Source organism: Acipenser ruthenus, chromosome 5 (assembly GCF_902713425.1).
Source record: "Acipenser ruthenus chromosome 5, fAciRut3.2 maternal haplotype, whole genome shotgun sequence".
NCBI lineage: Eukaryota > Metazoa > Chordata > Actinopteri > Acipenseriformes > Acipenseridae > Acipenser > Acipenser ruthenus.
In genome coordinates, this window is record NC_081193.1 from 70,876,879 (window position 1) to 70,896,359 (window position 19,481).

General features: G+C 35.0%; 1 protein-coding gene across 4 annotated transcripts in view; it reads left to right on the plus strand.

Annotated features, from left to right (window-relative positions):
- The window catches only part of LOC117402789 (vacuolar protein sorting-associated protein 54-like), a 35,220-nt gene extending 15,742 nt beyond the window's left edge, over positions 1–19,478 (plus strand). The window contains exons 7-25 of one of the 4 annotated variants that reach the window (XM_059024434.1): positions 129–514; positions 1,473–1,599; positions 2,927–3,034; positions 3,709–3,764; positions 4,384–4,480; positions 4,670–5,010; positions 5,743–5,872; positions 7,266–7,447; positions 7,913–8,025; positions 8,253–8,316; positions 9,814–9,919; positions 10,412–10,499; positions 10,948–11,069; positions 12,575–12,655; positions 13,549–13,656; positions 13,744–13,838; positions 14,607–14,708; positions 16,508–16,550; positions 18,955–19,478. In XM_059024434.1, the coding sequence (XP_058880417.1) occupies positions 129–514; positions 1,473–1,599; positions 2,927–3,034; positions 3,709–3,764; positions 4,384–4,480; positions 4,670–5,010; positions 5,743–5,872; positions 7,266–7,447; positions 7,913–8,025; positions 8,253–8,316; positions 9,814–9,919; positions 10,412–10,499; positions 10,948–11,069; positions 12,575–12,655; positions 13,549–13,656; positions 13,744–13,838; positions 14,607–14,708; positions 16,508–16,550; positions 18,955–18,963 (2,358 nt within the window). In that variant the 3' untranslated portion in view covers positions 18,964–19,478. Of the gene's footprint in view, positions 1–128; positions 515–1,472; positions 1,600–2,926; positions 3,035–3,708; positions 3,765–4,383; positions 4,481–4,669; positions 5,011–5,742; positions 5,873–7,265; positions 7,448–7,912; positions 8,026–8,252; positions 8,317–9,813; positions 9,920–10,411; positions 10,500–10,947; positions 11,070–12,574; positions 12,656–13,548; positions 13,657–13,743; positions 13,839–14,606; positions 15,076–16,507; positions 18,827–18,954 lie in introns of those variants that run through there. The other 3 variants (XM_059024433.1, XM_059024436.1, XM_059024435.1) reach the window with 3 other exon arrangements.
- The last annotated feature ends 3 nt before the right edge of the window (positions 19,479–19,481 follow it).

The following is a 19,481-nucleotide window of genomic DNA, read 5'->3' on the forward strand; positions in this document are numbered from 1 at the left end:
TTATTTTGTAATCTCCAGTGTTGGCCAATAACCCATAGATGATGATGTCAAAAATATTCTGCAGAGGTTAAAAAATGCAGCATCTTACAAGGAAAGCATATGTAACAAGAGCCTGTTTCTTTTTTTAGCTGAGCCATTATCTAGATGTTGTGGAAGTAAATATTGTACACCAGATCTCCTTACGCTCTGAAGCCTTCTTTCATGCCATGACCTCCCAGCATGAGCTGCAGGACTACCTCAGGAACACCTTCCAGGCTGTGAAAGTGCTCCGGGACAGAATTGCTCAGATAGACAAAGTCATGTGCAAAGGATCTCTGAATATCTTGAGACAAGCATTGACTAGAAACAACTCTATCAAACTCTACAATAAAATGAAACTGATGGCAACAGTGCACCAAACCCAGCCCACTGTACAGTTATTGTTGTCTACTTCGGAGTTTGTTGGGGCACTGGATCTGATAGCAACAACACAAGAGGTGCTTCAACAGGAACTTCAAGGAATACACAGTTTCAGGTGAGTGACACATGTAATGTGTCTGATATTAGGCAAAGCCATTCTTGACAAGTGGGGTGGTGGATGGGGTGCAGAAATCGTGAGATCATTGTTTAAATATTCGTATATGGATATGTTCAGCATTGTAGGTGATTTCACACTTTTTTGTTTCCCAAGAAATTTGGCCTTGATGAATTTTGTGTATTGTTCATACCTAAAATACTAGACTGTAAAGTAGGCAAATCTTATTTAATCTTTTGTCGTTAAAGGAAATTAAATAACAATGTGAGAAATGTTATTACTGAAACTAAAGAATTTGGGAATAGTCTGATCTTGTGTGCTTTTTTTAGGTTGTTGAAGGCACTTATTTTATTTTCCAAAACTTTTGATTTATTTTAATATTACATACAGGTTAAGTCCAGAAGGTGGCAGTAGAGTCACTCTTTCACACAGTACTGTCACACTATGCACTTGTAGACATTGTCGTGAGTGAACTAACATTTTTTAAGATGAAATGTATGAAACTTAAAAAAAAATAAAATAATAATGTAACGCCATCTTTGTTGACCAGAAAGTGCTTGTTTGCAAGTCACTTTTGAATTTGAATTTGCTACACCACAGGAAGACATGATTGATTGCAATCCCAATCAGGAATAGACTATAGTAATGTACCTAAAAAAAGAAAAAAAGGAGTAAAAATAATCACTTCAGTTGCACATTTGTCATTTAATTTTTTTACTTTGTAATTACAACTTTTCACTAATCAATAAAGCAGTATGCTGTGAAAAGGTAAAATTGTACATCAATGTACAGTATGTATTTTTATTTGTTAATTATTTAATATCAAATGCCATCTCACTCATTTTACCCAAATACAGACCACATTTAGAAACTGCCACACCTGTGTTTTTACTAAGAATAACAGTGGAGCAATTTATTTGTATTTATGTTTTGTTTAAATATATTTCCATCTTTACAGGCACCTGGGATCGCAACTCTGTGAGCTGGAGAAGCTAATAGATAAAATGATGATAGCTGATTTTAGCACCTATGCCAGGAGTGACCTCGACAGACCTCTTGAAGATGAAAATCAGGTTTTGGAGGAGGTATGATGGGGATGTTTCCTAAGTATACAGGGTGACCTACACAGACCTATTACAGATCAGATACTACATTTTTGTGTACTATGGAATTGGAGTTCTAGTTTCATACTACAGCTTACTTCTTGTAGTACATATCTGCAAGCCAGTGAATATAATAATTCTGTAATGTAAAGCTTATATTCTAATTACCTTAACTGCAACAATCCTAAGATATTTCAAACTGAAAAATTATGCGTTTGTCCGCTTGCAAATAATTATGAACATTTTAGATTGATCGTAAAAGACATTTGGAGGAGAGGGAAGTATTTCAATGATTTATTTTAACATTGGTGGTCCTAGTTACTGTTGCTATATAAGTATTTAACAGGGGTGTTTGCACAACATTTTTTAAAAATTCAGTAAAATTACCAGAAAATCAGGTTTATAAAATGAAGCACTCTTTTACCTGAAATCAGAAGTCACTGGCAGCCTCTCGGAAGCAGAAATACTTGTGGGTCTTTTGGTGTTGCAATATGCCAAATTTTGAAAACCTTGATGATTGTTCCCTTATGTTCTTTATTTTTGTTCATATAAGATCAAAGAAGGATGATACCATAATGTATGATCCTGTAGTACTGTCTTTGTACAATTGTGGTATTGCACCATGCTTTGTATACTAAGTCTGATGAATGTAGATGTTGTGTATATTTGCCTTTTAAATAATGAACTGCAACAGATACTGTTGGAGTAATTAGGAAGAATTATCTTAAGTAATATTTAAAAGTTAACATAACTACAAAAATATCATACAGAAGCAATTGTATTTAATTGATTTGTAATGTTAGATTTTAAGGCAGTTAGATTAGTAAAGGCAGTCCGCATAGAGTGCCTGGAGGTCGCCGGTTCAGTTCCAGGCTATTCCACTGCCGACCGTGGATGGGAGTTCCCAGGGGGCGGCGCACAATTGGCCGTGCGCCGCCCGGGGTGGGGAGGGCTTAGGTCGGCCAGAGTGTCCTTGGCTCACCGTGCACCAGCGACCCCTGTAGACTGGCCGGGCGCCTGTGGGCCTGCCTGCAAGCGACCCAGAGCTGCGTGGTCCTCTGACGCTGTAGCTCTGAGGTGGCTGCATGGCGGGCCTGCAGAGTGAAAAGAAGCTGACGGCTGACACGTTTCGGAGGACACGTGTGTTCGTCTTCGTCTTTCCTGAGTCAGCGTGGGGGTTGCAACGGTGAGCCAGGCTTAAAATTTGCGCATTTTAAATTGGGGAGAAAATGGGGTTAAAAAAAAAAAAAAAACACAATTGGCGATTCCAAATTAAAAAATATATATATATCTTTCTTTTCTTTTAAAGGAACGGTTAGTGTCCTTGGTATTTGGGTTGCTAAAGCAGCGGAAACTTGACTTTTTGGAGATCTACAGTGAAGAAATTATGTCTGCTGCAAAGAACATTGTTAAACAGGTTAGGGTAAATTTCTTTCTTTCATAATTCACTGTCAAAATAGGTTTAATTGTTCAGATAAACATTGATATTATACACCAGTACTCTTTGTATTCCAGGGGTTCATGAGCTAAAACTTATTTAAGCCTGTCTGTGAAAAGAATATAAAATACATCCATTTGAGATATATGTTCATTACAACAGCATATTCTTAATAGTCTGGCCGTGATGCATGTTACACCAAAAGAGGGGTATTATCCTCTGCGGTTAGGAGTGCGGCCATAGTTGGCTACAGGATGGGAGGGTAGTAACTAGAACTGTTGTCATACTATAAGCAGTTGAAAGGAAAGCTTGCAGTCTTTTTACGTCATTTTTTTTAAAGGGAGTCTTGGCAAGACAACGGCAGCAAAGTGTACCCTACACAGTTACAAAACAAAATGATGATCATGATTATTATTATAAAGTTAATTGCATTATACTCATACATAGGAAAAAATAAAAACACTGTGTTCCACTTCTTGCCCAGGAGTGATTCAATTAGTAGTCTATAAGAGTTTAATATCAGACTTTATTTCATAACTTTAAGGCTTTATATTCAAATTGAACCTGCATTGGTGCCAAACAAAACTGTAGTTTACTTGAAGGAAAATATATTCTAAGTCATTCTATTTTATTTCTATTTCAAACTTTAACAGTGTGTTATTAGCACCATCTCAGAAATAGAAGAAATAGACACAGAAATTGTTGTGAAGTAAGTATTTTTGAAATTTCTTCAATGTTTTTTCTTAATTCCTTTAAATTTTGTATCAACGTAAAACTGTAACATATTATATAAATAATGTGATTGTTAACGTCATTCGTTAATATGAATAAATATATGTGTGTAACACATACAATTACTGAACAAGCAGTTTAGGTTTTCAGCCATAAGGGGATATCCAGAAGTAGCCAGGCTTTTAACATCTAGACTTTTGACATTAGGCTTCGTGAAGCCAATTTGAGAGCTGTATTTACATACTAACGTTTAGATTCATAGTAGGACAAGCAGCACTACTTTTATAGTGAGCATGTGGAAATAAGTTAATGTATGATCAGTTCTTTCTCCTGGCATTTTTGTAAGTTGTGCTCTTAGCTGACATCTCCACTTTAAAGTCAAATGGCTTTCTTTTGCATGAATGACTAAATGTTGTGAGCAGATGCTGGTCTTTAAATGTGCTCTAGGTCCAGTTAGCTTTAGATTTTGTGTATGGGTGCCAATATACATTTTGTTTCTTGGTTGATTTTATCGTTCAGGGGATTTAAGAAGGATTACTCATTCCTTATTCAAACCACATGCTTATTATGTATCCTTTTTGCTTTGCATTTTAAAGGCTTGCAGATCAGATGAGATTGATGAATTTCCACCAGTGGTTTGAACTTCTGAAGTGCATATTTGTAAACTTTATCTTTTTTCTAAAAAGAGTTAAGGTAAGATTTTACTAATATATAAATTCATAATTTTAAACATTGTATAATATAATCCAAGGTAAAACATATTAATGAATAGGGAATAACCATAACCTTTGTCTACTTGATTTAGTTTTCTTTACTTAGTAATCAACTTCAATTAAAATATATACCCCATTTTTCTTTTTTTTTTTTTTTAATTTGTGCTAGGCAACGTTAAGTGTCATTAGAAGTGTTGTCCTGCTGGTTTTGGACAGGAATCAGAAGACCAAGGTCCTAGACGGCGCTTTAGCAGACCGAAACCCAGGAAAAAGCTTTAATACGGTAACTGAAGTAGGTTATTTAACACACGAAGGCATGTTTATTAGTGATGCTTTCAGTGAGGGAGAACAGCCTTCTGTTGGAGCTGAGCCTAGGAACCCAAGGACTTCATATCTAAGCAGTGAACCATGTGGTAGTGATTCTACATCGGAACAAGAGTGCACCACAGAGTCGTCATCCAGTAGGGAGCAGACATCCTCTTCGGTAACTCCTGGGGGAGTGGAGATAACGTAAGTATCAGGTCACTGCCCTCGCTCATTAAAAGCCACATTTAAGACAGTCAGTTAGCCCTGTGTTTTCTTACTGACAGTAAAACATTTCCAGACTAGTAATGCTTGAATATGAAAATATGGTACCACAGTTTTAATGAATTTATTCAGCCACGAAATAGCTTCTTAAGGCTAACTGATTGTCTTGTCTACAAAGATGTAAGATGACAAACTAAAAATGTAAATACATACAACTGCACAATTGACATACAATCGGGCAAATCTAAAATTACTTTATAAAATACAGCCATTATCTAGTACATTCAGCAGTTGAGCAGTGCAATAATGCTTGTACTAAATTTCAGTAGTAGTGAGTACACATGGAGTGCACCAAAATGGCTGACCGGTTTTGTCCAAATGCTAGACAATTATGCTAGATAATTAGTTTAAGGTCTTATACTTAAACTATTCACTGTAAACTGTGACAACTATAACCTTGAAAATATATATAAATATATATATAATATATATATATAATAAATATATATAATATATATAAAATATTGTCCCTGTTCAATTATTGATTTATTCTGTTTACTGATTTATAATCTCTACCGTACAAAAAATATCTTGTCTAGTCGGTTGTTTTTTTTTTGTTTTTTTTTATATACTTGCAGCAGTGCTCACTGAATTATGTTACTCCACACTGTATATTGAAACTTGCTTTCTGCATGTATTTCGATTTATTTTTAGGATTAACGAAGACATGAAGCTGACAGACCTTGAACTAGGTAGAGTTGCAAATAACATTCAGGAGTTGCTGTACAACGCTTCTGATGTGTGTCATGATCGCTGTGTCAAGTTCCTCATGGCCAGAGCAAAGGTACATTTGAACAAGCTCTAACTTCATGATACCTTTACTGTTGAGCAAGATAGGGGTTTAAATAAGAACCAAACTGTTTTCTTTCTTGTTTTGATTTTTGTGGTGGGAAATCATGAATGTTTATAATTATCTAAATCCATTGAAACTACTGTATATGAAAGGTCAAAAAGTATAACAGTTTCTGCTTTCAGTGGTCAATAAAAGTTTATTCTTTATTACACAACGATTCAGTTGTAAAATATCAAAATACGTTGGTGATGAAATCTAACCACACTATTACACAAAACTTAATTTGGCATGTATTTTGAGTGTTGCTGGGAAGACCGATTTGGTTAGTTAAGTGTATATTGGTTAAAATAATTTTTTAGCAGCAGTTGCAGTATGTCATCTAACTCTTGAATGTTATATTATAATGAAAAGCATTACCGAAACTAGCTGGTCATCTGCCGTTTCATCCCTTTTCTTCAGGATGAAGAGACCAGTTAATCTTAAATGACCTTTCTGCAATGTTGTTTACATTTTCCTTTTTTATATAGAACATATCACTGGAATACAATTTTATTGACCTTTAATAAAATGTTGTTTTTTTTAACATATATATAACCTGTGCTTTGCTAACCTAGTGTTTTTATAACTGAACATTGTATTTTACCCCAAATGATTCATCCCTGGAGCCTGGGGTGTTTATATAAAACGGATACTTGTTAAGCACCTTAAAAACAAATAAATCATGTCAGGTTGATTGTACAGGTGACTGTACAGAGGAGTGGGATGTTTTTTTTAAAGCAAGATCCAAGAGGAACATGCTAACTCAACAGCCAGAAACTGTTAGGGATTTACAGAGAGGCACTAGAGTTCAAAGAAAAGTATCCAAATGAGTAATGTTTTTTGTAATTATAACAAGATACTTTATACTGACAATGTGTGGGATACACCCTGGCTGTAGCGATTTACACCAATTGAATACTCTTTAAACTGAAGAAAAGAATTCTGAAGGAGCTGGGCTGTTTTATACGTTTGTTGTACAGGAATTGACAATAGCAGCATGCTTTACGATATTTTAAATGTTTAATGACCCAGAGATCCTTTCAAGCTGCTATGATGCCTTAGATTTCGTGCCAGGGAAGACTAGATTTGGACACAGCACCAGGTCAATAATACTTTTAGCCCATTTCTGTGAAGAAACTTTTGTAATATAAAGGTCTCCCTGCAGAGATAACTAAAATGTAAAGCAATGTAGCATCCAAGAGCTGCCACTTAAAAGAAGCTAAGAAATACATTTATTCTAAAGTTTCAATAAAGTCTGTCAATGTCTTGTCAAAACAGAGTGTAGATTTATTGAGCCAATATAATTGGTTTTCTTACGGAGCGTTTGAAATATTCTGTTTTAAAGGATGGCTTCCTGGAGAAGCTGAATTCCTCTGAGTTTGTCGCCTTGTCCCGCTCTGTGGAGCTCTTTGCTCAAGAAACAGAGGAGCTCTGTGGCAGGAGAAGCATGTCACTGCGGGGGGCGCTACAGAGCCAGGCCAACAGATTCGTCAACAGGTTTCACGAGGAGAGAAAGACCAAGCTTAGGTGCCTGCAAGTCTAATTGTACTTACTGTTATATTAGTTATAAAGTGCAGTCCCAGCCATGTTAAAATGTATTATGGGTGTGTTGTGTAATAAAAATAATTTAATAAACAGTTCCTGCACTTTAAGCTTCAGGAATACATTTTAATAATGCATTTTCATTCTGTAACTTTTGAAGGAGTTGCAGTTTTATTTATGAATAATGTATTTCTCAGTGGTATAGATTTACTGTCAGTTCTTGTGTCTAAAGCTTTAATTCAAACTCAGTTGGAAATATGTTCTGCAGTTACTGAAGAAACCCATTAAAAACCAAAACCTATACCTTATTGGTTTGTGAAATATCTTCTACTTTTTTACATTTGTAAAATAAGCTGTTTCGATTTATAGCCTCCATAGGTAATACTGATGTATTATGAACAGCTCCTACTAAATACCGGAGAACTTGCTAAACTAGACTTGTTTTTTCAGTCTTCTGTTGGATAATGAACGGTGGAAACAAGCAGAGGTTCCGGCTGAATTTCAGGATCTTGTTAACTCAATAGCTGATGGGAGAATAAGTTTACCTGAGAAAAGGGCAACAGGTTTGCAAGTTTTATAACATTCATCCCTTAGTTTGTTTTGCTTGTGATCCATAAATGTAAGAAATCTACATGTTTGGGGCCTTAATGGGAATTTTGTCATGTTTTGCTGAAGACTGTGTATTACATTCGGCTGAGCCAAAGTATCATATATAGTGAATCTGTCCATTTAACATACAAATCTGTAAAGCCATGGATACATTTCATGTTTATTCTTCTTTTAATGTTAGGTACAGAAGAGAGGAAGCCAGCTGATTACTTGCTTGTAGATGGACAGAAGTATGCTGTGGTGGGGTAAGCTTTAAAGCTTGTGGGATTGTTTCTTGTGGAAGTAGTTCTCTGCACCAAATTTAGACCACCTGGGGCATGTTATGTAGGTACATTTTTATGTTAAATATAAAATTGTACGTGTGCTTTAAAAATACTACTGATAAAGTTTGCTTTAAAAATGTAATATTTCACAATACCTAAAACGTTACTAAAATACATTTCTGTTTGAGTGTTTTTAGATAAGGCTACTGAATATTACAGCATTCCTTGACTTTGTACGAGTTATACGGCCATCAAGGGGAGCTAGTTAAATGGGACAATTGAAAATTCAACAGCTTAAATATAGAAATAATTTTTTTAAATAGGATAAGCACTATGCTTGTACACATTTCTAAACTTTTCATTTTGAGTCATGAAACACAGCTTTCAGAAGGGAATGAAAGGTGAAACAAAGCTTGTTAAACATTACACAGTGTATTCAAAATGAGTATATTTCAAAATTGTAGTGTGAATTTGATATGATCAGGAATGAGTTGCATGCATGGATGTAATTCTTACACACTTTAGCACGACAGGGAGCATAGAGCACTGTCCCAGTCTTGCGCTCGCCATAAGCTTCCTATTGCTTGTTAGTTATTTAGAAACAAGCAATACAATAAACAAAAATAAAGCTTCCTAGATATTTCAATTCTTTTAACATTTTACCCTGATTTAAACCGATTTTGGCAAAAGCTTTTGAATTGTTTATTTTATCCCAGCAAAATAGAAATATTTAGTAGGAAGAATTAAAAGCTGTGTATTCGGTTTCACTTCACTGCCTAAAGAACTGGAGCAGTGAAATTTACACCATTTTCTTTTTTTTTTCTGAAAAGGATTTCTGAAAAGAAAGTTACATCACAGTAAAATGTGATGCGTAACTTTCGTAATCATTCTAACATATACTAGTCTTTTTGTTACCTTGCTTGCGATTTTTAAAAACAAACTAGAAGGGTGTTTTGGGGAAACGATGTGTTGTAATCTGTAACTGCCCCCTCCCATCATTCTGAAGCTGTACATCCAGATCAATCCAACACTGCATTCAGAAGTTCCTATCCTCACAGAGAAGCAGTCATCCATCCAAACAAATCAGTAATTACATCACCTGATGAAAAAACAGGTTTTATCTCAGTGTTTTTCCCTCCGTAGCTTCTGTGATCCTTGGTTTAGTAGGGAATTTAAATCCCCTTATTCATGTGTTTAGGGAAACAGTGTGGAGTAGTGGTTAGGGCTCTGGACTCTTGACCGGAGGGTCGTGGGTTCAATCCCTGGTAGGGGACACTGTTGCTGTACCCTTGAGCAAGGTACTTTACCTAGATTGCTCCAGTAAAAAAAAAAAAAAAAACCAACTGTATAAATGGGTAACTGTATGTAAAAATAATGTGATATCTTGTAACAATTGTAAGTCACCCTGGATAAGGGCGTCTGCTAAGAAATACATAATAATAATAATAATAATAATAATGTGTTTATTTTGATTCTCAGGACGGTGTTGCTGTTAATAAGAATTTTTCTTGAATACTGCCAGTGTGTGGATGACATCCCATCGATAATCACTGACATGCTTACTCGCCTATCAGAGTTAATAAAGGTTTGTCAAAAGATGCCATGTGGTTCGTTATCTTTTTGCTGCAATGTGGAATCACTGCAGATTTCCTGAATCACATATATGTGGTTACCCCAAGGTCGCCCCCTAAAAATAGGTGGTTAATGAAATCGGGGATTGCCTGGTGCTAATTTAATGCTCTAAAATCCAGAGGTGGCTTAACCTATGATTGAATCAACCTCTTAGTGAGACGTGTAAAAAACTTGTATTAAAAGAGTTTAATAAACAGATTCAGACTGTGAGACTGCCAGTTATCAAAACAAATAATTGATTGATCTGTAGGGTTCTTCTACTCATTGGATATTGACATCACATGGTACTGTCCTTGGTAAATTTAAACATAAATGTAATCAATAAATACAATACAAGTAAATCTGCAAAATTGTTGGGGGTGGGATCAAGAATTCAAATTGGAAGTAATATTAGAAACCAGAAAAGCATCTTTGTCATCCTTTTTTTTTTTTTTTTTGGTCTTAGCAATTCAACTCTCGAAGCTGCCAGCTGGTCCTGGGGGCTGGTGCTTTACAAGTTGTTGGTCTGAAAACAATAACTACAAAAAACTTAGGTATGGTATGGGTAGATTATATTTATTATAGCGGTTGGGGTGTATGTTAGAAAGCCACACGGGGACTTGCAATGGTGGATAAAAGGTCACAGGATTTCAGAAAGTCAGTATGGCACACTAATTATTTATTTAGTGTACAGTTACAGATGGATTACCTTATTGCCATAAAAATACATCACCCTATACTGCATCAAAGTTCAATTTAAAATTCACCACCATCTCTGTAAAATGGATGTGTGATGAGGGCCTGAATAACTGAAATTAGAGGGCCTGAAATTAGAAAGTCTTAAAATTGCACAGACAGTGTTTCTTAAAATGAATGCACCTTGTTGAGTAACACCTTGTTTGTAATTATTTGGTAAAAACTGAATGCATTTAAGAGATGTCTGCATTGTTTAATTAATAAATACATGGAACAGAATATTTAATTGATATATCAATTTTGCAGCCCTTGTCTCCCGCTGTTTGCAGCTGATCGTACACTACATTCCCATTATCAGAGCTCACTTTGAGGCTCGGCTCCAGCCAAAGCAGTACAGCATTCTCAGGCATTTTGACCACATAACTAAGGTAAGGTTAATTGCACAACATTTAAAGTGGTTGTAGCTAACAAAATCATTTCATAATTCTTACCTGTCATGCACTTTTATTCACTATATAGTAGTGATGAGCGATTATCACTTTTGCAAGTCGATTTGATATTTGAAAATAATACCGATTTTATGAAGTCACTACTAAAGCAGCATAACCAATATATAAACAATACCGCTTCACAGAAACCATTTTTAAATAAAGAAGAAAAGCACACACAATCTGACAAAGCACTTACTGTCAACTGCCTGAAATCTTCTCTCAGGCTCTTTTGAATCCCTAACTCTCTAGGGTTGATAATGCTGCACAACAGAAAATAATAATAATACATGGCTATTAACTCATTAAAAATAACATAGTACAAGAAAGAATGGTAACCTGAAACAAAATATTATACAAATAATTGTTAGTAATTAATAATTTGTATAATCTTTCATTTCAGGTTGCCATTCTTTCTTGTATTATGTTGAATTTAATGTTATTAAATGAAATGTAATACAAGAAATAGTCATTTGAAACATTTTTGTTTATGTAAAAAAATTAAATAAAATTAATTTCTTAACCTGCCTCGCTGACTAAAGTAAAATGACTAAACTAAATTACGTTTTTTGAGGGTGATTGATCTGACATGGACTGACCCAATATTTATATAATTTAATATCTGCCGCTTTTCTCTTGCGGATCGGAACGTCATTAATAAGGTTATTGATAAATGTGTAAAGAAAATAAAAATAGTTTGTATTTATGAACCAAGTAGTAATAATAATAATAATAATAATAATAATAATAATAATAAATAATAATAATGAATTGTGATTATGTTCTTGTGACTTAAAAGTGGCTGTATTTAGACTCGCCTCCATTTATATTATTAAAAAAAAGGGTTCTGAAAACCAAACATCCAACAGTTGATCTGAATTGAGTCAGTTCATCCATTTATATTAATTGAATAGGTTATATTATTTATATTTGGCTATGTTTAGTTGAATAATTATCCATGTGGAACACGCTTTCACATTACCAGATGCACAAAATCGTATTGTCAAAGCCAAGTGTAGTAAATCAGATTAGTGCTTTTGTCCATAGTCTTGCACTTTCAAGAACTGTTTTAGGTGATATAAGGGTTATGATAATTCCATTCATTTGGGTTTAACAATCTGGCCTCACCCAAAATACAACTGCACTTTGTTTGCTACATGCTTGTTATCTAGATTTCTGGCTCTGTTCAGATCATTTTTTGTACAGAGAAGTTTGAGTTGGCAGATACATACAAAGTAAGGATTTTATTATTTTAGTAATCTGAGCATACCTGTAATGTGTTTGGCAACTGGCCTCCTGGTAAACTAGTGTGCTGTACAACTCCAGACTTCCAAAATTTACACCAGGTGTTTCAGTTAAATTTCCTCTGAACTTTCTGTGGATATTATGGCAGCTTACAATAAAGCTAATTGTGACTTAAAACTTTTTATTTTGTCCCCAAACAGGATTATAATGACCACATAGCTGAAATCTCTGCAAAACTTGTAGCAATCATGGATAGCCTGTTTGAGAAAGTTCTGTCTAAGGTATTTTATTTTATTTTTTTCCTTTCTTTAAATTTGTTATACAATGACAATTGTATTTATGTTTTGCACTTGCAGATTGTTTTATATACTGAGCATCAAAAGAAACGTATCACTTTATATTTGGATAAAATTCACTAGATGTAATTGAAAAATGACAAACTCTGTTTTAGAGCAGGTGCAGTGACTTTTTATTGTGCCGATTAACAATTGACATCGTGAAGATGCTGCAAAATGATCTGTCGATCTTGGGCAGGTGTTGTGACTCTTGGTCTCCCAGTTCGTGACCTGTCATTGACAGTGTGTCTGGTTATACCGTCTCGCCAGGTTTTAAATTGCTGGCTGCGAGCACCCAAGACGGCGAGCCACAGTACGCTGCCCTAGTCTAGCCTCCAACATGCCGATTGCACGAAGGCGCTGTTCTCTTGACAGACGTGGCATATTTTTTTTCTGTGATTTTCTTTATTTCTTTTATTCAAGCTTGCAGTTCAACAGCTGAAATCACTCCATATCCAGTGTCCAATCAACTGTCTCACTAATTAGGTGATTAAGTGCAAATGCTTCAGTCATAGTCACTCAAGCATGTCATGGTCAAGGATGAATGAGGTGATTAAAAGGAAACAAAAAACATTTCGTCAATGTCCATCATTTATATACCTTATTTTTTTTTTGAAAATAAATGTGTTATAATAGTGATAAGTTTCTTTTGAAGCTCGGTATATTACAAATAATGTTTCAAGGGATTGTTTTCTCTCTATGGTTTATAATGCCAGATTCTGAATTGTATGCAAATTAAATTAAATCTAAGGGATTAGGAGTCTGGAGTAAACCTCCACATTAGTTTTGAACATTTACCTTTAGGCAGCATTCTAAATGACTTGTTTCTTTTTTCATAGTATGAAGTTAAGGCCCCAATGCCTTCAACCTGCTTCCGGAACGTTTGCAAACAGATGACTAAGATGGATGAAGCTATATTTGACCTCCTACCAGAAGAACAAACACATGTGAACTTTTCTTCTTTTTACGATGCAAGAACAGCTTTTTCTATGTTGATATTAAATATATTCAAGTTGTACGGTTTGTTTCCATAGATGTTGTTCTTGAGGATAAATGCAAGCTTTAAACTTCATCTGAAGAAGCAGTTAGCCCGGCTCAATGTAGTGAATGATGGCGGACCTCAACACGGGTATGTTTTTGTTTGTTTTTTGTGGAGAAATTGTAGTTTTAAAGATGTTATTAGGGGGTTGATGATGCACGTATTCATACTTGTAATTACCTTTAAGAAATAAATACATTCATTTAATGTGATTTCAAAACAAGAAAAGCTATCCTTCCCTCACCTTTACAGTTCAGTATCGGTAATGGCAATTAACTTATATTTTACTAAATATTTTAAAAGCATCCGTGTTGCTGACATTTTTACTGCCGTACTGCATCAGCATACCCCAGTATACAGGGGAAAACAATGCTATATATTCAAGCAAATTCAATTTTTTTTACCATATATTTGAAAAGGATAAGATTTGTTACAAAACTGAGAAATAAACAACTAGCCATGTCTTCTGCTTTGGGAAACATGTTTCCAAAAACTTTCTATGCTAGATACTTAATACCGCCCACTGTAAAGGGTGCTAAAATTAACAGTATTTTGATAGGTGCACACAAAGACCACTAAATGCAATATCAGGTGTTCTTCTATTTCTAGAATGTATAAGGGGAATGACTATAAGTTGTTAAGAAAAAAATGTTCCATGGTAGTGAAAAAAAAAAAAGAAAAAACATTTTCTTGAAAAAGCTGGGGTTTAGGGTTATAATGGTGGTTGTACAGGATCTTCTATTGTAGTTCTCCTGCTCTTGTTTAAAATCATTATGCAGTTTCTAGTATTGCCTAGAAACAGACTTTCTCAAACTATAATGGAATTTGTTCATATGAAATTTATTTTCCACTCTGCAGACTTGTTATGGCAGATGTAGCTTTCTACACTGGGAACATTCAAGCACTGAAGACACTTAAAAACCTAGACTTGAACATGGCAGAGATCTGGGAACAGAAGAGGTGAGGATACATTGCAAACATGAAGTCCTGCTCTTTGCATGTCAGGATGTACCGGCCTTTCTAAGACCTTTTGTGCCCTGGAACCGGATTCCCCCATGAGAGCACACCACTGCAGCTGAACCTATCTATAGAGGCTGAATCTGATATCACCTGTGGAGAATGTCCTTCACAACGTCTGCTGGTCTGGCACGAGTAACCAGCTGTCACCATGACTTGTTTTAATACTCTTTAGAAAGACTCAGGTTTCTTAGGACCAAATCCAAATGAGGATATGACTGGAACAAAGCTGTGGTTCTATACTAAAGAGGTATTTAAAAAAAAAAAAAAAAAAAAAAGAAAAAGAAAAAAGATGCTTGGCATCTATACTTTAGTTACATCATGTCATGTGCAATTGTATACAAATTAATATTAATTTAATTATGGTGCAATTTATACAGGTTACAGCTTTTAAATCCTGCAAAAACATAAAAAAAGCAGAACAAAATTACTTAAACTGCATCTGGCAACAGATCTTTCAAAAATAAAATCCTACTTTTTGATTTATTTGGAAATCCAAGGTGGCAAATGTTTAGAGATGTTTTTTTTTTTATAAACACACCAAATGTGTGTGTGTATATATATATATATATATATATATATATATATATATATATATATATATATATATATATATAATATTTATTATTATTATTATTATTATTATTATTATTATATAGATACACACACATATGTATAAAGGCAGATGTAAATATAAAAAGTTAGATCTGTTTTATCTGTTGTATTTAGTTTTTTTGTGTGTGGTAAATTTGATCTTTGCAACTTCTGGTTTGGCAGAAGGACTTTATTTGCAGTATCTGCTTTATTATTGTACAGTTTAAATTATGGGTTGTATATATAAATATTGGCCTTCACTTACCCTTTTCCACAAAACTTGCCATTGGAAATAAGTATGAAGTCTGTGTCATTCAGTTTATCACCATAATGGTAATGGTCCCAACACTGAACTGCATTAGGTGGTGGTGTATGAAGCTACATTTTCTTACTATTTCGAAAAGGTGCTTTGTATTACTTTGCACCATTGAGTAACAGTGTTGTATATTCATTGCTAACTCAAAGTGCCTACTTCTAAAAATAAAAATCAAGGAATACATTGACTTCTTCCAACAGCAGCTTTCCTGTTTGAGTGCCTAACACAGATTGTCCTTTAGAATGGAATGGTCCCTCTTGGCTACAATCGAAGGTCATTTAACAGCATGCCTGAGAGTTTTAACTGATAAGTTTCTTGAAATTCAACAGATGTCTAAATAAAAACAATTTTAAACATGAAACACCATCGTGTGTTATTTCTTCAAAGCCTTAAAAAGAATCAATATTAACTTTCTTGGTGACCACAGATAAGAATAGCATCTTTGAAAAACGGTTTACCATGGCTGCGGTGTCTTGAGAGGGTATATATTTCTGGAAATATTTAATCCAAACTGCCTAGACATTATACTACATGTACTACTTATATAATAGGAGGCTGTGTGGTCCAGTGGTTAAAGAAAAGGGCTTGTAACCAGGAGGTCCCGGCTCACTCGCTGTGTGACCTTGAGCAAGTCGCTTAACCTTGTGTTCTGTCTTTTGGGTGAGACGGTGTAAGTGACTGTGCAGCTGATGCATTGTTCACACACCATAGTCTAAGTTGCTTTGGATAAGGTGTCTGCTAAATAAACAAATAATAATATAATTAATTTAAGTGTTCTTATTGCAATGTCACATTTCATCTAATTTCACATTCACTATTTTAACCCTTTAAGGACCAAGTGTTTTTCAGCGGGATGCTCCCCAGGACCAGACCAGGTTGTATTTGACTCTCTTCCTATAAAAATTAATCTTGGAAATGGTTTCCTCTTTTTCAGAACATTTTGGGGAACATTATAAAGTACAAATTCAACACTATTTCTTTTATTTTTTTAAACATACATTTTTTTATGTATTCCGCCAAGTTTTTTTTGAAAGAGATACATATAGAAACATGACCCGAGGAACCTTACAAGAGTTCTTGAAACACAAAACATGGTATAGAACTGAACATATTTTAAAAAGAAATACTGAGAACACCTATATTATATAAACTGAATCACTATCAGAAACTTCTGATTCACCACCAACAATCATCTAATCATCTTGCCATCTTGAAATTAAATTCTGTACATTGGAAATGTTTATTGTGTGCTTATCAATTTCTGTACATAAACAGTAAACATAAACATAAGATTCTATTATCAAAGCAGTATTTTACCAACAGCAAGAACAGAATAGTGCTAACTACAAAAGACTAACTGTAAGAAAAACTTAGTAACATTGCAATGCCATAATAAAAGTTTATTCTCAGGATCTTAAGTAATAATGGACACTACTAAATAGTTAATTCCATTATTATCAGTAATAAGGGGAAAAAAGTAACATGTCAATTTAGTTCCTGAAACTCTATCTGCTTATATCCACTCATTTCTTGATATTTATAAAATGTTGTAAAAAAGTTATACACACAGTTGTTTGCAGAAGTATTCACCCCCTGCAGAGTTTTCACATTTTGTTGAATTACAAATAATGTATGCAGTTTTTCAAACAAACTGAACACTGTTATATGCGGAGGAGGTTAAAATGTCAGCAAAACTTGCAAAGAAAATGTACAAAATGAAATTTACTGGTTGCATAAGTATTCAGCCCCTTAAGTCAGTTCTTGATAGAAGCACCTTTTGCAGTAATTACTGCTATAAGTCTTTTTGGATAGGTCTCTACTAGCTTTGCACAGTAGGATGGTGACATTTTTGCCCATTCCAGGAAAATTGCTCCAGTTCTGATAAGTTTGTTGGGGATCGGCGATGGACTGCAATCTTCAAGTCTCGCCATAAGTTTTCGATTGGATTCAAGTCAGGACTTTGACTGGGCTATTCAAGAACATTAATTATCTTCTTGTTCAACCACTCCAGTGTGGTTTTTGACTTTGTGCTTCGGGTCATTGTCCTGCTGAAATGTGAATTTTCTCCCCAGTTTCAGAGTCTTGGCTGATTCAAGCAGGTTTCCCTCAAGGATTCGCCTGTACTTTGCACCATCCATTCTCCCCTCTATCCTGACAAGCTTCCCAGTCCCTGCTGAAGAGAAGCATCTCCATAACATGATGCTGCCACCACCATGCTTGACAGTTGGGATGGTGTTGACTGGGTGATGTGCAGTGTTGGGCTTGCGCCAGACGTAACGCTTGGAATTTAGACCGAACAGTTCAATTTTTGTCTAGTCTTTTTCCATGTCTGCAGTGTCATCTACATGCTTTTTAGCAAACTCCATACGTGCTTTAAGATGAGGCTTTTTGAGTAATGGCTTCTTTCTTGCCACCTGTCCATACAGGCCAGCTTTGTGTAGGGACCGGCTTACTGTTGATGTGTGAACACTGACTCCCATCTCAGACACAGAACTTTGCAGATCTCTCAAGGTCATTGTTGGCTTCAGAGTGACATCCCGAACCAGTTTCCTGCTTGCCCGGCTGCTCTGTTTGGGAGGGCAACCTGATCTGGGTAGTGTCTGGGTGGTATGATGCATCTTCCACTTCTTAATTATAGACTTCACTGTGCTGAGAGGGATAATCAGCGCCTTTGAAATTTTCTTGTACCCTTCTCCTGCTTTGTGCCTCTACCGCTTTATCCCTGACTTATTTCGAAAGCTCCTTGGTCTTCATGGTTGCTTTGTTGGATCACTATGGGAGTTGCAGCTTGAAAGTCTTTATATACCTGAGGGAAATTATCTACTAGTTAAACCACTTTGAGTACACACAGCCTGAAATCATTTCACTAATTGTGTGACCTTTCAAACAAATAATTTGGACCTGAGCTGATTTAGGGCTGCAGTAGCAAAGGGGTTGAATACTTATGCAACTGAGATTAATCTGTTTTTCCCTGTAAATTTTACTTATTTATATCCTATATGCATTTTTTAACTTTATAAATGTGGTGGTTTGTGTAGATTCTACATGTAAAGTCTAATTTGAAAGCGTCGTGGAGTACGCTGAGGTGCCAACAAAATGGCAGGGGGGTGAATACTTCTGCAAACCACTGTGTGTGTGTGTGTATATATATATATATATATATATATATATATATATATATATATATATATATATATATATAAACACATGATAGAATACATTTATAAGTCAAATACATTGGATTTACACTGTTTTTCTGTTTCTTTATCTCTAAACAAGTTCCTGTGATGTTTTGTTTCTGCGTGCCTGCTGTAAACTGTCTCCGCCCTTTAAAAATGAAATGCCCATCTCAGTGACGCCACACGAAGAATCAGAAATCACGGAGTGAAATGCAATCCCTCCTCTACACAATGATATGTGCTTGCAATCTGCAAGGAAAAGTATGGTGTTCCAGTAAGTCAATAAATTGGTGTGTTTTTATTGTGTTTACCTGATCACAGGCCCAGAAAGACACTTTAGCATGACCATGTTTACATGATCGCAGTCCTTAAAGAGTTAACTTGTTTCAACATATCTGTCACAGTTTAACATCATTGATTCTGAAACTAATGATGAATTTCAGTTAATGCAATTATCAATATTGTTTTTCCAGTTGATCATTTGTATCAGGATAATCACTTATCATCCAAATACTGGGGTTGGAGATGAAAACACACACACCATATAGCATTGTTTGACCATATCTCTGTTATCACGTTAAAGTATGCTTTTTCTCATAAATCAAACAACAATAAAGTGTGAAAATA